Source organism: Microtus oregoni, unplaced genomic scaffold (assembly GCF_018167655.1).
Source record: "Microtus oregoni isolate MIOR12 unplaced genomic scaffold, Mior012 000001F_ref0000356, whole genome shotgun sequence".
NCBI classification, from domain to species: domain Eukaryota; kingdom Metazoa; phylum Chordata; class Mammalia; order Rodentia; family Cricetidae; genus Microtus; species Microtus oregoni.
This window is the reverse complement of record NW_024543060.1, coordinates 16,828,182-16,847,720: the sequence shown is the minus strand read 5'-3', so window position 1 is coordinate 16,847,720 and position 19,539 is coordinate 16,828,182. Positions and strand designations below refer to the sequence as shown.

Sequence of the window (19,539 nt, the reverse complement as noted above, 5' to 3'; positions counted from 1 at the left end):
CTCTGTGAACAGCCAACACTAACTGTGGCCAGCACAGTACAACCCATGGCAGGATACGTAAAACTTTGGCTGGAAGAAGCCACCTCTATAGGAAAAACCCAGAATTCATCTTTTGTTTGCAATGTGTTGTCAAGTTTTTCCAAAATCTTTTGAAGAATCTAAACATGTCTGTTCACCAGGCCTTCAAAAGCACCTGGTTTGAAGCAATCTGCACCAACAAATACCTGTTGCTGTTGGCCATCCCTCATCTTTGGCAACTTTTGGCTCTCTTCTTTCCACAGAGAATCCTTGTGTGTCTGTCTACTGGCCTGTAAAGGTACAAGCAGAGAATCATCAAATCAGTGCATCTATCTTCCTACCAAGGGACCGCCGCTAATAACTCAGCCTCCGTGTGGAGCGTACACTAAGCTTCCCATACACACTTGCTTACTGGGTGATTTATGCACCACATCTGAAGACATCCCCTGGGATATATAAAAAAAGAAGGCTAGTGTAAGCACAATCATCCGGCGCATTTTAAAGGATGATTTAAATGTTTGCTTAATTAAGCTGTAAAATTTCTCCTCGGAGATAACCGACATAATTCATCCCTGCTGGTGGAAAGCTAAAAGATATTTTCAAGATTATTCCGACCGACTGATTGGTCCCCCTCACAGACCAGCAGTAATGGCACTGGTTTTCCAATCACAGCCATAGCCACTGCTCATTTGTGGTATCCTATTAAACTGTCAATTGGTGATGAATAACATATAACTCCAAAGATGTATTTCTTTCTGAGCCTTTATCTGTACCTGACACACAGTTCTATTTTTGAGAGGAGGAGAGGAAAAGCCTTTTCTGTACCACAGGAGCTTGAAGAGAGCCAGCCCCTTCAACAGAATGTCCTGCTGTCCTTCTAACCCACCACCATAGCACAAACACACCGGCCTACGGACTGACTATTATGAAACGCATGAGATTTCAAGTAGCAATGATCCCTGACTTATGACGGGTCACTTGCAAGGTTTGTTTTTTTCCCAACTTTATGGTTGTGCAAAAGTGATGTGCATGCATTTTGGGTCTTCTCTAGGGCTGGTGATGTGCAGTAACATGTTAGCTCCGGATGCTTGGTGGTGGGAGCAAGCCACACATCCGGTCAGCTGTGCCATCAGGAGGATAAACAACCGAGTCTCCACAGCCTGCGATGATACTAAGCCAGTGTGTTCCCTGGGTTAGATACATTACATACATTCCGACTTGCAATATTTTCAAATTATGATCGGTTTATCTGGGTGTAAACCCCATCATGAGCCCAGATTTATCTATATTCTGTTCAAGCACTATGAACTTTTTCTACTTCAACACTGAACTTGTAGCCCTAGCCTCCAAAAGGCAGGAAGCACAACCTAATAACATAGTGCCCCAGAAACTCCACTACTCTCATAAAACTCCCAGCAGCAGCGTGTGAGGAAGCCATATATTTCAGGCCTCCTTCTCTGGACTAGTAATCTGGCTAGCCCACGTAGACTGGTTCCCCCTGTTCCCATACTATAATTTTTCTCAAGTACTTCTTAGATCATCCCCCCATTCTTATAACCATAAAAATGCATCTACGAGCAAGAACCACTCTCCAGGGAGGGAGAGAAACTTCTCGATTCACATCATGCAGAAGTAGCAATGAGACTACTGGAGTTTCGTGTATCCAGAAACCCCTCATATACCCAAAGCCTGCTTTGTCGCACAAGCAACTTACACACAATGACTTTCTCTTCCCTCCTCCCCAAACAATGGAGCTCTGATATGTCCCAGGTGGGGAGTGGCTCTCTCATGCCCTTTCCTTTTATATTAGAGAAAGCTAATCTTAATCACAAATATCCTATGTCAGACCCAGGGAGTAAGGAAGAATCTTGAGGTCTCAATAGAAGCCTATGATAACTGAAGGAGTCACATGGTACCTTAGCTACGGAGAGTTCAAAGTTACTTGTTACCCTAATTCATGCTTACCCCATTGGGATCTCTAGGCAGGACTGGAAATTTCTGTTCAAAGAAATACAGGGGAAAATATGCTTTATTTTATATGTTTTTTCTTAGTTCTTAATACTAGCCAACTCTAAAATCACTGGATCCATATAATTTTTGTAGCATTAAATATTCACTTGATGTAATAATTGACACTAATGTTTTGTCAATCAGGCAAAGCCCACTTTTACCCATTTTTTCTCAATTTTATCCATTTTTTTTTCTCAAAGCTGTACTTACATGATGGAGGAAGGTCATTGGCTAATAAAGGAACTGCCTTGGCCCATTTTATTGGTTAGAAGATAGGTGGGAGAAGTAAACAGAACAGAACGCTGGGAGGAAGAGGAAGTGAGCAGAGACTCAACAGCTCTCCTCTCAGGAGCAGACACCTCAGAGAGACAACATGCTCCCCGCTCCCGGGAAGATGCACGCGATGAAGCTCCGACCCAGGATGGACATAGGCTAGAATCTTCCCAGTGAGACTGGTGCTACATAGATGATTAGAAATGGGCTAGTCCAGGTGTGAGAGTTAGCCGAGAAGAGGCTAGATAGAAATGGGCCAAGCAGTGTCTAAATGAATACAGTTTGTGTGTTGTTATTTCGGGGCATAAGCTAGGTGGTGGCAGGAGCTGGGAGGCAGAATGCAGCCACACAGCTATCACTACACTTACAATGTATTTGTTCATAAACAATACCTGAACCTCCTATGTGCAAGTTTTGGGTCAAAACAAGATGACAGACTTCAGACTTTAATAACCTTCTGTGGAAGTCAGAGACAATGATTACAGTACCAATACATGATAACAGATGAGAATAGAAAAGATGACATTTAATCAAATAGCGTCAAAGACACCTTCTCCAACTGGGTGATGCTAAGCTGTATTTCAGAGAGTCAATAAGAAACTGATTAAGAAAGGAGAATACTTTTGTTTGTGAGCCTAGTCTATAATGGCTGGGCCTTCTCTGATGTCCATGCTTCTTGTTGTCATTGAGGGCCATGCTGATTTCAGGGGTCTGGGTAACCACCTGGAGCCATGTTGTTGTTCAAGGGCCATGCTGCCACTAGGGATGTGCCAATCTGAGTGACCTGCACTGCCACCTGGGGCAATGGTGACGTTCAGGCCCAGCTGCTGCCAAAGACGATGTCTGGGTCTGTTTATGGTCCTACCACAGCTGCGGTCTGTGCTGAAGTCAGAGTCTTGTATTGCCACCAAAGGTTGCACAGAAGCTCAGGGTTGGGACAGCAACCTGAAGCCTTGGTGGTGTCTGGGGGCCACGCTGCCACCAGAGCCACCCTGATCTGAGTGGCCAGTGTTTCCACCAGGAGCCAGGACGTCATCCTGGCCCAAGCTGCTGCCAAAAGCCATGTCTGGGTCTGTGCTCCAGCTGTAGCTGGGTCTGTGTTGATGTCTGGGGCCTGTGTCACCTCAAGGGGCCACAGGACATGCTGTGCCACTCCGCCCTTCACTGGCCCTGGGAAAGCCGGTCCTACCTCTTCTTAGACGGTGCAGTAAGAGAGCTGGCACTGACCCTCAAGGGAGAGCTGGCTCCTGCACCTGGGAGAGAAGGCCCCACACCTCACCACAGGTGAGGGAGAACTAACCCTGATGGCACGGGCATAGGGGAGCTGGCTCTGCCCCTTATCTGAGGCCCCAGTAGCCAGACTGAACATCTCAGTTACCACCCATGCCCACAGCCGGATCTTGGGTTGGCCCACCCTAACATCTAGCCCATCTAGGACCTGCTGGAGCTCAAGGAGGGACTGGTACTGTGGAACAATACCTACAGGATCTCCATGACTCCGGGCGGCCATAGGATATCCCAGAAGAGTTTCGGTGAGGACCCAGGGATGACGGTGTGCCAGACACCAGAGGCCTTGAACCAGACCAGTGACTCACTGCAGTGAACGTTTGCTAGTAAAGCTGACTGGACAAAAGTGTCTACTGTGTGACAGACCACTCCTAATGCCACCAGGACAAATGACGAAGTGTTGGAGAGGCAGGAAAGAAGGAGAAGCAGAGAGGTTTATTTGAGGTTTTTTGTTTGTTTGTTTTGTTCTTGTTTGATTGATTGGTTATCCTGTTTTTGTTTGATGCTTTTTAAATTTTCTTTGGAGGGGGTCACTGCAGGGGTAAGGAGAGGTTATGAGGGGAATGGGAGGTGAGTGGAATTAGGGTGCATGATGTGAAATTCCCAAAGAATCAATAAAGAAATTGTGCTAAATTTAAAAAAAGAAAAGAAAACCAGGGGAATAAAAAGGAGAATTACACCATATGAACAAATGGCAAATCAGTCCTAAATGGATCGTCTTCATCAAAGCCTGATTCTTCAAGACTCAAGGGATCTATGTGGAAAAGGAGACAGAAAGATTGTAAGAGTGAGAAATGATAGATGACCCCAAAGAAACTGTGTCTTCCAGACGCAACGGGGCCGAGATACCCATGAACTCACAGAGACACACCAGACCCAAACAGGTTCACACCAGACAAAATCCCAGCACACAGATGGACGTGGACACTGGGTCCGCCCTACCCAAGAAGCTATTTGCAGTGAACACCTGATGGGAGAGGAAAAAAAATCTGTTTTCTCCAACAGAGTGTCGCTGGGGGTGTTAGCCACACTTCAGTTCAGGCCTTATACCAAGGAGTCATTGGTCAACACAGATGAGTGTCAAGGGGGCTTTTTCTGGCGGGTTTTGTTTTATTTTGGCAAATTTTTCATCTTATTGGATCTTTTGTTTGTTTTGATTTCCTTATTTTTAAAGGCTTTTTCTTTTGAGAGAGAGAGAGAGAGAGAGAGAGAGAGAGAGAGAGAGAGAGAGAACATGAGTTGGGTGAGTAGGAAGGTAGGAGGAACTGGGAGGTGTTGTGAGAGGGAAAAAAACATCAAAAGTTACGAATGGTTTTGGAAAATCAAGAAGTGTTAATCACATATTCATTTTACTTGAAATTATGTCACTAGACAACTTAAATTTGGAGCTTTGAGATTGTTTCTCTCTTTTCTTATTAAATGATCTTTCTATGAACCAGCAAAAAAAAAAAAAAGAAACATTTAAATAAAAAAAAAATTAAAGAGTTGGTAGTGTTCTCAGGCCAAATCAGCCCAGAGAGGTATGTCAGAGTACAGAAATCTGCTGTTTCATGATTCTAGACACAATAATAATCCCAAAATCAAGGTTATTCCTGACAGCTGTGAGGAAGGGATTTATCTGTCACATCCCTCCTGTCTGGCTTACAAGGTCATAGTCACCCCTGTCTCCTTGTGACTTCTGTCTGGGTTTCAGGGGTTGTATTCACCCTGTCTTTTCCCACCACTTCCTTCTGCATATAACTCTCTCAGTTTCGTGTTGAATTTCACATTGATCACCTCTGTCCCCAGATCAGCTCACATTCTAAAACGGTTAGGCTTAGGTTTCAGCATATAAACCCTGAGAGACCTACTTCATCCCAAGATAAATTTTCATGTCAGATGATGGAGTAAAGATGTTTGTACTTTTAGATATTTTTCTCTCAAAAACTACCCTAAAAAGAAAGCAATATAAAACAAACTATTTTCAAAAATCAAGAGAAGTTGTGTCTGGAGAGATGACTGAGTGGTTAAGAGCACTGGCTCTGATGGACCATCCTGACTCCATCTTAAGATTAAAAGTCATGTTGTTACAAGGTCAAAATCGGTCCATTCCTCTTTTCTGTAAAATTTGGGGTTGACCATGTTATGAGCCATCTTCTGGAATCTGACATGAAATCTGACACTTTATTCCATGACAAGATGTTCTGCCAAATAATTTTGAGATGTGCTACCAAGTTCTTACATGAGCAAGACCCCCAGGAGCCCCCTAGCCTTGCAGTTCTTTGGGTTATATAAGCCAAGCATCACTTTATTCCTGTGTTCAACACTATTTTCCTAAACCCTACTTTAGGGAAATAGCCCTGTCTGACAGAAAAATAAAGCTTGCTTAATTTGACCAAAGAATTTGGGTGCTGGTCTTTACTCCCTTTTGGAGGGAGAGAGCATAAATTGAAGGAGGAAATGAGGAATAGGAGGAGCAAGAGAAAAAGGGGAAGAGGACATCAGGGGCCAGCCACCCAGCCACCCAGCCACCCCGCCACCTAGCCACCCCACAACCCCACCAGCCATAGAGTAAGTGAAAGTAAGATATACAAAGGGAAAGCCCAGAGGCATAGTAGTAGGGATAATTTAAATCAGGAAAAGCTGGCAAGAAACAAGTCAAGCTAAGGCCAAACATTCACAACTAGGAATAAGCCCCATGTGTGTTTATTTGGGAGCTGGGTGGTTGGCCACCCAAAGAAGACAAAGAGGACAACATCACACAACACCCCTCCGTTTTCTTTTCTTCAGAGCTGCATGAGGACATAGTAAATGAATGCACCAGCTCTTTGGGAAGCCAGATGGGTCATGGGAAGATGAAAGAAAGAAATTACTAGAAAGTCCAAATAGCTGTTTGTCCCATCTGCCTGCCCTTGCTCTGAAAATTCTAGTGCCAAATCTCTTAACCCTAACAGAAAATTCAAAGTGTCCTCTCCGGGAGAAATGAAAGCAGATGCACACACCAAGCACTGAAGGCAGAAATGGTGAACAGGAAGAGGCTGCCCAGGATCCTGTATGCTGATGCCCTCCGTTAGGTTTCTCACCTTCCTCCTGCACCGTTGCCACCCCAGTGAAAATGGAGCATTCTTTTCAAAGTATTGGAGACAGATTCCTAGAAAATGAGAAAGATTTCCCTTCTCCACAAAAACAACCAAATCTCCAAAACATTTAGAGGATAGTCAAGAAAAAGTGTCAGTAGGCAGGAGTTAAAAGTACTGGAATATAAATTCAAGGAGAAAAAAAAATGTTTAAAAAGAAGTTAGAAAATAAATCCAGGTGGCCTGGGATTAGAGAAATAGGAATTCTATAAAAAGAAAATGAAGAGAAAGGAATAAAAAGAAAATAACACCAGGAAGTTATCTGGGACCAGAAATGAGTTTCCAAATTGAAAATGAATAACAAAAACCCCTCGTACTCAGACCCACCAGTATAGAGTATCAGGAGGAGGAAGGAGGATGCTAAGTTATTCCCAGGGAAAGCAGGTTTACAAAGCTCCTATAAGAATGAGAATCCAGATGCCCATGAATTTCTCAGGAGCCAGGACAGAGCAGGACCATCAAAACTCAGATGCAAACTAAGTGGGGTGGAGAGGGCGGGATATAAACTAAGCTCCCACACAGAAGGACCTGAACATGCTTGTCTTCCCTGTATCTTCTCCAGCGAAACTATTAGACGAGGTATTACATCGTAACCAAGGAATAAAGCACGAAAACATAAGCCAAGGGGATCCAGAGGTCAGAGAACTCCCGGTACACAAGGCAATAAAGGCGATTCCCAAGACATCCTCAGAGAGCCTTTCTCCACCACGCCTGCACTTCACGGCTGCCTTGGGTGCTTTGAAAACACTTCGGTCCAGGTCACATTGCAGTTGGATCTCTGGGGGTGTGACCTAGGCACGGACAAGTTGTAAAGCTCTCCCAAAAGAGTTCACTGGGCAGAGGAGGCTCTGACCCATTGTGCTAAAGGAAAGTTCCAGAACAACCCCTGTGCTGTGGAGTAGAAAAAGAAGCTGCCTTCAGAACAGGAGTGAGGTAGCATCTGAATGGAGAGGACAGAACTGAAGAGCTAGCTAACAGTCACAAGATGGAAACTGTGTGGAACCTTCTTTAATCAAGAAGCACTGGATGGGACAGCTGGAGGGGCTAGAGATGGTTCCCTTTGAACATTTGTTAAAGAAAATGCAAAAATAAAATAGAGTCTTCTCAAGTGTTTACAAGTTGCCAAAGACAGAAAACACAACCAGAGAGCACTAACTAACTGGCTGGGCAGCCAGAGTAATCGCTACATTAAGACAGAAGGACCAGCAACCGTAGGGATCTTGAGGTGGGAGTCAGTGAGCTCCCACTAGCATGAGTCAGCTGTTTTTGTGGGTATCTCCATCATGATTTTGGCCCCTTTGCTCACAATATCACTCCTCCCTCTCTATGACTAGTATCTCAGAAAGAAAGGATTTCTGCCCCCCTCCCTCTCTATGACTAGTATCTCAGAAAGAAAAAATTTCTGCCCCCCTACCCTAACCCCAACAATGCGTACTTACTAGAGAGAGTGACACCATCTAAGTGGAAGTAAATCCTGCAGATGTCTTTTGCCTGGAGTCCTAAACCTCCAAGAGCTTTATTCTAACACACAAAGGAATTTTCCTGCAGCCTTTTTTTCATCCATATAATTACATAGAATTTATAAAATCCCTATCTCCCAATGGTGGGTATGTGTTCAACGTAGAAAGGTGTGTAAGGACTCCTAAGGAGCTAACCCATGCCCAGCACTGAGAATTGAGAATTTGCTTTTTTAACTTAGATATTTGGAAGCAACTTTGTCCACCTATACAGGGTACTTCTGTCCAATCTCTCTGTCTCTCTCTCTGTCTCTGTCTCTCTCTCCCTCTCTCTCTTTTCTCGTGTGTGTGTGTGTGTGTGTGTGTGTGTGTGTGTGTGTGTATTTAATTAGCTTATGGAGGGCTATAAGACCCCTTCCTTAGCTGAGGAGCTATTGGCAGTTGACATCTGGTGGGGAAGGGAGAGTCACGTTTCCCAGGGAATGGGACCTCTGGCAGATGACCTGTTCCTAAACTTATGGGCAGCGCTTAATAAACTCAGCTGGGCAATGTGAGAGAGTGAGAGACTTTGGAGCCCTCAGTCCTTTGATGTCCTCATCAAAATCATCCCCTCTGTGTGGATCTATGTGGAAGAGGAGATTTTTAAGAGTCGGAGGTGGTGGATGCCTCCAAGGGAACAGTGCCAAACAGGCACCGATGCACCCAGGAACTCGCAGAGATTGTGACGAGAATACACAAGACTTACAGTGGTTTCTCCCAGAGCAGAGAAGGGGAAATGGACACAAAGCCCCACCCCTAACCAGGAAATATATCTTCTGGGAAAGGAGTGCCATTCGGTGTATCAGCCACATTCCAGATCTACTCCCAGGAAAAGCTGGCCAATGAAGAAAAGATTCCGTGTTTTCTGTTTGCTTTTTTGTTGTTGTTTAGTTTTATTATTTTTGTTTGTTTTGTTTTTGTCTTATTGGGTTTTTTTTCAGTGTTTGTTTTGATTTTGTTGTTGGGTTTTTTTTTCATTTTGGAGAGAGAGAAAGAACATAAAATTGGGTGGGGAGAATCTGGGAGGAGTTGGGGGACGGGAAAGATTATCAAAATACATTGTATGAAAAAATTTTAGTAAATCGTATTAAACAAAAGAAAAAGAGGCATAAAGTTGGGAGATGTGTTGGAGAAGCCAGGGCAAGTTGAAGTGGGGAGAGCAGGGTAGATATGATCAAGATATATTTAATATACATATGAAATGTGATATTTTTAGTTTTAAAACAATCTTATTTTACATACCAATCCCAGTTTCCTCTCCCTTCCGTCTTCCCACTCTTCCCCCATCTTCTCCCCACCTCATTCCCATCCACTCCTCAGAGAAGGTGAGGCCTCCCATGGGGATATCATATCACTTGAGGCAGGACCAAGGCCCTCTCCCCTGTATCTAGGCTGAGCAAGGTATCCCTACACAGGGAATGGTCTCCAAAGAGCCAGTTCATGCACTAGAGATAAATACTGGCTCCATTGCTAGTGGCCCCACAAACTGCATAAGTCACAAAATGTCACCCACATTCAGAGGGTCTAGTTCCATCTTATGCTGGTTCCCTAGCTGTCAGTCCAGGGTCAGTGAACTCCCACTAGCTCGAATCAGCTGTTTCTGTGGGTATCCCGACCACGATCTTGGCCCCTTTGTTCATAATATCATTGCTCCCTCTCTATGACTGGACTCCAGGAGTTAGGCTCAGTGCTTAGGTGTGGATCTCTGCATCTGCTTCCATCAGATGCTGGATGAAGGTTCTATGATGACAATTAAGGTACTCATCAATCTGATTACCAGGAAGGGCAGTTTAGATACCCTCTCCACTATTGCTTAGATTCTTAATTGGGTTCGTCCTTGTGGTTTCCTGGGAGTTTCCCTAGTGCCTGGTTTCTTGCTAACCCTACAATGGCTTCCTCTTTGATGGTATCTCTTTCCTTGCTCTCCCTCTCTGTCCTTTACCCAACTTGATTTTCTTAATACCTAATGTTCTTCCCGTTCCTCTTCTTCCCTTCCCACTCTGCTACCACCCTCCCTCCGCACTGCCATTTACTAAGGAGATCTTGTCTACTTCCCCTTTCCTGGGGGATCTATGTATGTTTCTCTTAGGGTTCTCCTTGTTTCCTGTCTTCTCTGTGGTTGTGAACGATAAGCTGACCATCCTTTGCTTTATGTCTAATATCCACTTATGAGTGAATACATATCATGTTTGCCTTTCTGTGTCTGGGTTACCTTACTCAGAAGCAAACATCCATTTGCCTGCAAATTTCAAGATGTCATTGTTTTTTACTGCTGAGTAGTATTTCATTACGTAAATTTCCATTCTTTTTCCATTCTTCAGTTGAGGAGTATCTTGGTTGTTTTCAGGTTTTGGCTATTACAAATAATGGTGCTATGAACATAGTTGAGAAATTTTCTTTGTGGTATGGGTCTGTATCCTTTGGGTATATGCCCAAGAGTGGTATTGCTGGTTTTTGAGGTAGATTGATTCCCAGTTTTTTTTTTTTTTTTTGAGAAACTGCTATACTGATTTCCTAAGTAGCTGTACAAGTTTGCACTCCCACCAGCAATGGGGGAGTTTTTCCCTTACTCCACATCGTCTCCAGCATAAGCTGTCATCAGTGGTTTTGATCTTAGCCATTCTGACTGGTATAAGATGGAATGTCAGAGTTGTTTTGATTTGCATTTCTCTGATGGCTAAGGATGTTGGGCAGTTCCTTAAGTGACTTTCAGCCATTAGAGATTTCTCTATTGAGAATTTTCTGTTTAGATCTGTACCTCATTTTTAATTGGATTACTTGATATTTTGATATCTAGTTTCTTGAGTTCTTTGTATATTTTGAAGATCAGGCTTTTGTCCAAAGTAGAGTTGGTAAAGATGTTTTCACCATTCTGTAGGTTGCCATTTTGTCCTGTTGTCTGTGTCCTTTGCCTTACAGAAGCTTCTCAGTTTCAGGAGGTCACATTTATTAATTATTGATCTCAGCGTCTGTGCTACTGGTGCTATATACAGGAAGTAGTCTCCTGTACCAATACGTTCAAGGCTACTTTCAATTTTCTCTTCTAGGAAGTTCAGTGTGACTGGATTTATGTTGAGGTTTTTGATCCATTGGAACTTGAGTTTTGTGCATGGGGATCTATTTTCATTTTTCAACATGTCAACATCCTGTTATGCCAGCACCATTTGTTGATGTTTTCTTTTATCCCATTGTATATTTTTAGCTTCTTTGTCAAAAATCAGGTGCTCCTAGGTGTGTGGATTAATATCAGGGTCTTTGATTCGATTCCATTGGTCAACCTCTCTGTTTTTATGCCAATATCAAGCTGTTTTCATTACTATAACTCTATAGTAGAGCTTGAAGTCTGGAATGGTGATGCCTCTGGAAATTTATTTCTTGTACAGGATTGTTTTGGTTATCTTGGGTTTTTTGTTTTTCCATATGAAGTTGTGTATTGTTCTTTCAAGGTCTATGGAATGTTATTTTTTAAATGTAGGAGGAAAAATTTTCACAAAAGTTGCTTTGAAGAGTATAATAAAATTAGGAAACAGAAAAACAATAAATTCTTAGAGCTCTCCATACACATATAGAGGAGAGGGACACATTGCTCACAGTCTGAACATGGACTAGGTATTCTCTTAACAGAGAATAAATGTTTTCCACAGAAGTGCAATGTACATATTTGACCTTCCTAAAGCATTAGGAATGGCCGCACTGAGCCTTCTCAGAATCCTGTGCATATGGATAGACGGAAGGAGAAGAGCACTATGGGTAAAAACTCAGTTAAGTATATCGAACACTGACAACTTATTAATACTTTGACGTCAAAATCGAGTATCTCTTGCATGTAGCTCAGGAGGAGCCTTCCTGGGGCTGATCCTGTTCCATATTTTCTATCGATAGCTCGAGGGCTGTGCTACGCATACACTAATCAATCCACAGACTATGCGGCTCCGGGAGACAGGGCCGATGCTTTATAGACAGCACTATTAAAATTCAGGATGGTCTTGTGGAATACAAGAAATGACTTGAAATCGATAGAGCAAACAGACACAGTCCTGCTGGGGTTTCATGCCACAGGACCCCAAAGCTCCCAACTGGAAAGGCAAGACATGCTGGCAAGCAAAACCCTAAGTGTTCCGATTTCAATCCCTCCTCCATCCCTCACAGCCACAAGGCTATCCAGACATGCTCAGAACTTGCCATTCACACGTAATTTAAGCCTGTGACCTGCAGGTTTTCAATTCTCCCCTACAAGGCCCCGCAGTGAGGGTGGTGAGATGATGGATTTGGGGTGACACGATTATAGAGCTTACTCTGACAAGTTTAGAGTATACAACACCATATCAGAAACAGGGAAAAAATAGAATACTTACAGGATGGGAAGCAAGAGTGATTTTTTTTTTTTCCCTGAGAGCAGCATCGTGTTTTCCCCCAGTAAGTGAGCAACAACCAAGTCTGGCCACTTCTACCTTCCAAACGGTTTTCAACTTGCCCCCCCCCCACACACACACATCCTGTCTCACTACCAGAACCAGAGTCCTAAAGGCTCTTTGCTCTCAATTCTTTTGCATCTGTCCTTAATACCATTGTCGGTGTAGTCCCAGGAAAATACAGGAGATCTTGAATCTTCCTTGTTTACAGAATATTAGGCCCATCAGTCCCCACAGGTCTCCAACTTGACACTCATCTGTTCTCAGTGGCTATTCTACCAGGAGCTTCCCAGCTTCCTGGGGGTGGGGAGCATTTCTAGTTGACTCATTGTCTAGGTCAGAGATTCTCTACCTGTGGACTGTGACCCCTTTGGGGATGTTAAATGATAGTTTCACAGGACCATTGGAAATATCCAATATTGACACTATGCTTCATAACAGGAGCAAAGTTACAGTTATGAAGTAGCAGCAAAAATAAGTTTATGCTTGGGGTCACCACAACACGAGGAACTGTATTAAAGGGTCGCAGCATTTCGGAAGGCTGAGAATCACTGGTCTGGGGATGTTACTAGCATTTGGGGGTCGGAGATGTTCCACAAACTGGACAATAATCTGCCCACCCAGTTTGCCACTGATTGCTCATTTGAGTAAAGCTCCTTGGGGCCCCACTGACTTCTCGAGCCTCCTGGTTTACCTCTCCCTCACACCTGTGAAAGCCATCGTCCCCAGCACCTGCCGTGCTTTCTCGTGCCTGTGTCACCTGGAGCAACTCTCTTCACTTCACTAACTCACGTTTTGTCGGCTTCAGCTCAGCCATCCTCTAGCAGGAAGAACCTGTGTACAGCCTGACTCACCTGCTCCTCTCTCAAAGAGCAGCGGAGCCTTCTGATGGGGCTAAGCTTCGTGCTCAGCGCACAGCTTCCTAAGTATTGGGTTCTCTCTCTTTGTTAGGGTCATTCAGTGTAGACAGTGTACTAGACCTTATGTAGAAACAAATGTTTTGGTGAGGTGAAGGAATCGACCTCGGCATACAATACACCCGATGGCCCGAGTTTACCTGGCCTCGTTTACCATTGCCAAATCATGGAGTCGAGCCTAAGCACCTGTCTGAGGAGGAAGGGTAAAGAAATGTGTTTGAAATACTACAATAGATTATCTTTTGCCTTAAAGAACAGAACTGTGCTGTTCTCAGGACACTGGGCTGAACGGGAAATTATAATGTTGAGTGAAATGAGCTAGACCTTTTAACACATGTCAAATGTATATTCTCACATGAAGACTCAAGATTAGAAGACAAAAGCATGAAAATGGAAGGACTGCTTGGGAAATGGAAAGGGGCCAGGAAGACTAGACAGACGGGGCCTGGGGTGAATGGGGTAGGGGGCTAACATGTATACTGTATCCACACCTAAAAATGTTAGAATGAAACCCATTCTTCTCTGCAAGGCAAGAGATTGGGGGTGGGGTATAGGTGGATGACTGGGGACGATAAAGGACTTTTCAGGAGCCTATGTATATTATGGGAACAAACACAAGCGTTATTTTACACCTCAAGGGGCAGTTGGTGGGTGGCGGCGGGTCAGGGTTTCCAATCATGCTATGTTGTACCTGCTACTTTGTGCCCTTAATCTTTGGCCTCTAAACCTTTCTTCAAAAGGTGCCAGGCAGTACCCTGCATGAGTTTCCACTCACCCACGTTGAGGACGGAGCAGCCCAAGGAGCCATTTGACAGGCACTTCTGTTTCTCAGGTCCGTATCCAGTCTGCTCAGGAACTCAGCGGTTTTGCTGCCAGGGAAATAAACAGGTGTTAGCATTCCAAAACACTAGAAATAGCACTGTTTACCGAGCCTCTGGATACCAGCCTGGATCGGCACCCTAAATATATCCTGATGCCTAAAAATATCCTGGGGAGAAGAGAAGGTGAGAAAGCAAGGTGCAGCAGAGAATCCAAACCAAGTGGCGTCGCGAGATGGCATCGTGAAGAGCGTGTGTTTTAAAAATATCAAATTAGGTTTGTGAAATATGAACCTGTCATTTCAGGCTTTGCACTTTGTGTTATCGACAGAGATAAATCTTCCCTGTGACTTCACAGGACCTGCTTCATTTCCTCTGTGTGTATCTCGGGTCTGACATCAGACTTCAGTGTGGACCTGGGGAGAACCAATCCCCGACAACATCTTACTCCACTCCAGTTCCACATTAACCCTTAACCCTCCAGGGGTCTTTCTCTTGTCATCTCATCTCCCACACAGCTCTGACTACTCAGAAGACACACTGAGCCCGTAGACCAGCAGTTTGCTCCCGTTTATGAACCACTAACCCTTGAAGATTCTGAAACAGAAATAGACTTTCTATCCACCACCACACACACACACACACACACACACACACACACACATTTGTATTTGATTCCAGGGAAGAGATGAACTTCCTTTCTTAGAGTTCAAAACTGCTGCTTGGACTGAGGAAATGGCTCAGCCAACAAAGTTCTTTTTTTTTATGTTTTTTTTATTTATTTTTATTTATTTCTTTAGTTGTTGAAAAAAATTTCCGCCTCCTCCCCGTTTCCCATTTCCCTCCCCAGTTCTTGCTATACAAGCATGAAGACTTAAGGTCAGAGTCCCAGGGACCACATAAAAAGTAAGGCATGGTGACACACCCTTGTAGTTCCAGTAATGGCAACACAGAAAAAAGCTACTCCCTGAGGCTTGCTGACCAGCCAGCCAGTCTAGCCAAATCAGTGAGTGCCAGGTTCAGTAAGAGATTATATCTTAAAACATAAAGTGTGATGGCCCATGCCTCTGATCCCAGTACCCCTGAAGCAAAGACAGGTGGATCTCTGTGAGTCAGAGGTTAGCCTAGGCTAGTTCTAGGCTACCTAGTGCTACATAGTGAGACCCTTTATCATTAAATTGATTAACTGATTAATTAAGGTAAAGAAATAATAGAATAAACCACCCAAAGTTGACCTCCAGCCTCCACATGCATGTACACAGGCATCCATATACAGATGTCAGCATGCAAAATTATACACATCCATGCGTGTATAGCACATGCCCAAAAGTACTCAGTGCTGCTGACTCCGGCACACATTTCTGGTTATTTCTTTTTAGCTTTGAGAAAGTTGGCCTAGCCTTTGCTTTCTCCTTAATCCAAATTGCCACTCAGGTTTTCTTCTTGCCCATGTCAAGCACAGGACACTGGAATTACTTCCTAGTCCTTATGTCAAGTACTGCTTTACCCTGCCTATCTTTAACAAGCTCTTTTTCTCTTTTCCCTGGGTAACCTCCAGAATTTCTACTTCTTACTCCACCTTTATAATCAAGCACCTCAAAGAAGCCTGATTTCTGTTGTTCCAGACTTTGCTTCCATCTTCCTACTTCTCTCTACTCTTCTTCTTCTAAGACTCATACAGAGATTCAGGTCCTCGAGTACTGAGGACATGGGTATCAGAGGAAACACAGGGGTCTAGTAAGAACCAGTGGCACAAGGCTGGGGGAAAAAGACAATCCAAGGCATTAGAAATGAAAGAAAGACACCAACATCGTGGGTAGAACAGGGCATTTCGGCAAAGTTAGAAGCTTGAGCTGAGAAAGGAAGTGTTCACACTGGAGCAGAGTTCCTGAGACTTCAGCCATGACAGCAAGCGACCCAGCCACTAGTCCCGGATTAAGTACCTCGCCCAGAATAGTCAGAGACCAATGACATCACAGAGCCTGACTTCCTGGAATCAATCATGTAAAATAGGAGAAAGTTCTACCATGTAAGCGTAATGCACTTAGCATTCTTACTGAGGGACATTTATGTGACCCTACTGGACATCAGGGAATATGACATAAAAAGGTTAAACTACCAGTTTTAGATTATGTTTAAATTACCGTTGCACTTATGAAGTCACCCTCATTAAAAACCGTAAGTGATAAATGACCCCCAAGTGGTTTTCGTGCTGTTGGGAGGGGACAATTTTACCTTACCTTAAACTCTTTTAGCTAACACACAGACTCAGTTGGCTGCAGAGTCCAGAGCGGTAATACACATGAGTAAAGAAAACAGGAGATTAGACACAGCAATAGGAGGTGCCTACCAGTTGGGTCAAAGACAGGAAGAACACTGATCATGTTGAGGGATTTGACAAACTAGAAATGATTTCCCTTGCAAGTAGGGCAGTTTGCTTTTTAACTCCAGACCAAGATCGCCAATGGGTAACAAGCCAGCAATGCCAGATGGCTCAGGTTTTACTATTGTAGCCAAAATGCTGAAATATTTAATGTGAAATAGTTTGGCAATTAATTTAAAAAGTTTTAAAACTTTGCAGGTTTACACTGCTGGCCCCGAACAAAACAAAACAAAGCCCTCTGCAAGCCAGATGTGGTCCCAAGGGCTCTTGGCCATGACTAAATCATTGCTTCTGCCTGATCATGATTGTGCTGTTGACGCTACATTTATTTTATAACTATGGGCTCTTTATCTTTAGGTTAAAGATATAAGTAAGAAGGGCCAATATACTGCCTTATATCTGCCAGCTAAGAGACATCGCACCGTATTTCATATTTATGCCAAATACTAAGGTGTAGCATTTTTATTTACACTTACAGCTCTGTGTATTTGTGTTAATGCATGAAAAGCAAACACTACATATAAAATGAAAAGGAAAACCCACAGAAAATATTTATAACCAAGGAAACATAATAAAAGGGTTATTGGGCAAAATGCATGAAGAACACTGATAAATCAAATTTCAAAAAGACAAAGAGCCCAACCTACGAGTGGGTAAGAGATAAAAAAAAATGCATGCTTTGCTGAAATAGAAACACAATTATTAACGCAAATGACAACAATGACTTAGGGTGTATATAATATCACTGTGTCGAGCCCTGCTAGGAGATCCTTACAGCTATAACCTGATGACAACCTTGCAAAGATTTCAACACCTTCAATTCACAGAAGCAACTAGCTCAGGACCACACATGAGAAATACCACAACCAGGACCCAGCCCTAGATATCCTGACTGCAGAGGTTATACTTAGAGCTAGGATACTCAACTGCTCCTATGGCGGAATATCCACATGCCCAGGGGCTCCATCTCAGACAGCTGAGAATGGAACATTAAAACAATACTTCCCCATACACGAGCCAAAACAATATTTTTTTTAAGTATGGAAAATTGCCCCATGCTAGAGAGAATATTTGGCAGAACTTCTCTTATTGAATTGCTGATAGGAAAGCAAATTGGCCTCCTGGAAGAAAGACATTTGACAATCCGAATCCATATGCAATGTCTAGATGTTTAATAATAAGGGGACTCTGGACACAGAAGGAGAACTGAAGAAGGAAATGGAACCCAGTACCACTTGGAAGTATCTCAGACAGAGAAGGAAGAGAAAGGAAAGGAGGAAAACGTGAGGAAATGGTGGGGACTGGAGAGAAGAAGGAAATGAACTAATTTACATCACCAAGTCGTACAAGTGGCTCTCGTGTCTGAGAACTGATCTGAGGTTCTCACCTAAGAGTTACTGTGGAGTGGTCCAGTCCTACAAAGGCTCGTTCTGTGCTGAACAGCTGCCTCTGATTTTTGCAAAGTAACCATGTAACTCATCAATTATCCACATCTCCCCCCAACTCAGTGAAAGACCCCTACTCCTTTACCCGTCAGAGCTCCTTCCTCATGTTGGTATGTCATCCCTACACTGATGATTTATCAATATACCCAATCATAAAATGTTCGTGCACACTTATGCCAACTTCTGTCTATGTAGACTCTTCCCCAAATTACCTGAGTTCAAATCCTATACTCGACTCTTTTGAATACCCCCCCCCAGTAATTCCCTATTCTCTATAGTATTTGTTTCACTTTGCTTCAACAATAAATACAATTTGTTCACCTACAGGTGAGTCTCTCATGGTTAGAGAAGCACTCTCTACTTTGGAAACATTATTTTGTATGAGCCCATTTTCTATAACTGGGCATAAACAAAAGATCTTCATACTAACAAAATGGCACATCGGGACAGGATTGATACAGGGAAAAGATACAGGATGAGAGCATTGTAACAGTCACTCTAATACTTTATTTCTTTTGAAAATTTACACAGCAGAAGTAGCTTATCAAACAGAGAAAATGCACAATCACTTTGAGCGCACTGGGTAGAGAAAGTTCTAGCAAATTCCATCATAGCTTTCTAGGACAATAGTTTTCCAAATGCCCATAGGAAGACCCTACCTACATGGGATTATAAACCTGAGACTCATCAACTGAGTATCTTAGAAACCCCTGGGCTCAGGTTAGACAGACAGTCCAGCATGTCTGGGGTAGAATATAGAAACCTGTTTTATTATTATTATTATTATTATTATTATTATTATTTTATTGAGCTATACATTTTTCTCCACTCCACTCCCTTTCTGCCCTCTTCCCTTATATACTCTCCCGTGACCCCCATGCTCCCAATTTACTCAGGAGATCTTGTCTTTTTCACCTTCCTATATAGATTCATGTATGTCTCTCTTAGAGTCCCCATTGTTGTATAGTTTCTCTGGGGTTGGGGCCTGTAAACTGCTTTTTTTTTCTTTGCTTTATGTCAAAAGCCACTTAAGAGTTAATACATAATCAGTACACTCTTCCTCTGGTGCTCCATCTCTTCTGTCCCAGCGTCATTTCTCTGTTCTCCGAGTACCACTGCTGTTTGCACTTTCCCCCAGTGGAATGGAGTCCTTCCTCCTAGGTGTACATAGTGTTATCTCAGTATGATAACAAGGCTGTTGCATTGTTTACATGGCTCCTTCGGCAGTAACTATGAAACTTTCATCAGACTGTATTTGTTTTTTTTTTCTTTTTTGTTTGTCATCGAATGTGTGGTCTGGGGACCATTGTAGCACTCTCAGAACTTAGCAGAACTGGTGCCACGTTAGATGTACCAAGGCACCA

At 43.3% G+C, this 19,539-nt stretch overlaps 1 protein-coding gene across 1 annotated transcript in view; it reads right to left on the bottom strand.

The window, feature by feature from the left end:
• Positions 1-19,539, bottom strand: part of Epsti1 (epithelial stromal interaction 1) — a 99,679-nt gene that overhangs the window by 26,653 nt on the left and 53,487 nt on the right. Inside the window, exons 7-8 of the mRNA XM_041672891.1 lie at positions 14,305-14,398; positions 225-308 (exon numbers count right to left, since the gene is read on the bottom strand). Of these exons, the coding sequence (XP_041528825.1) occupies positions 225-308; positions 14,305-14,398 (178 nt within the window). The remainder of the gene's footprint in view (positions 1-224; positions 309-14,304; positions 14,399-19,539) is intronic.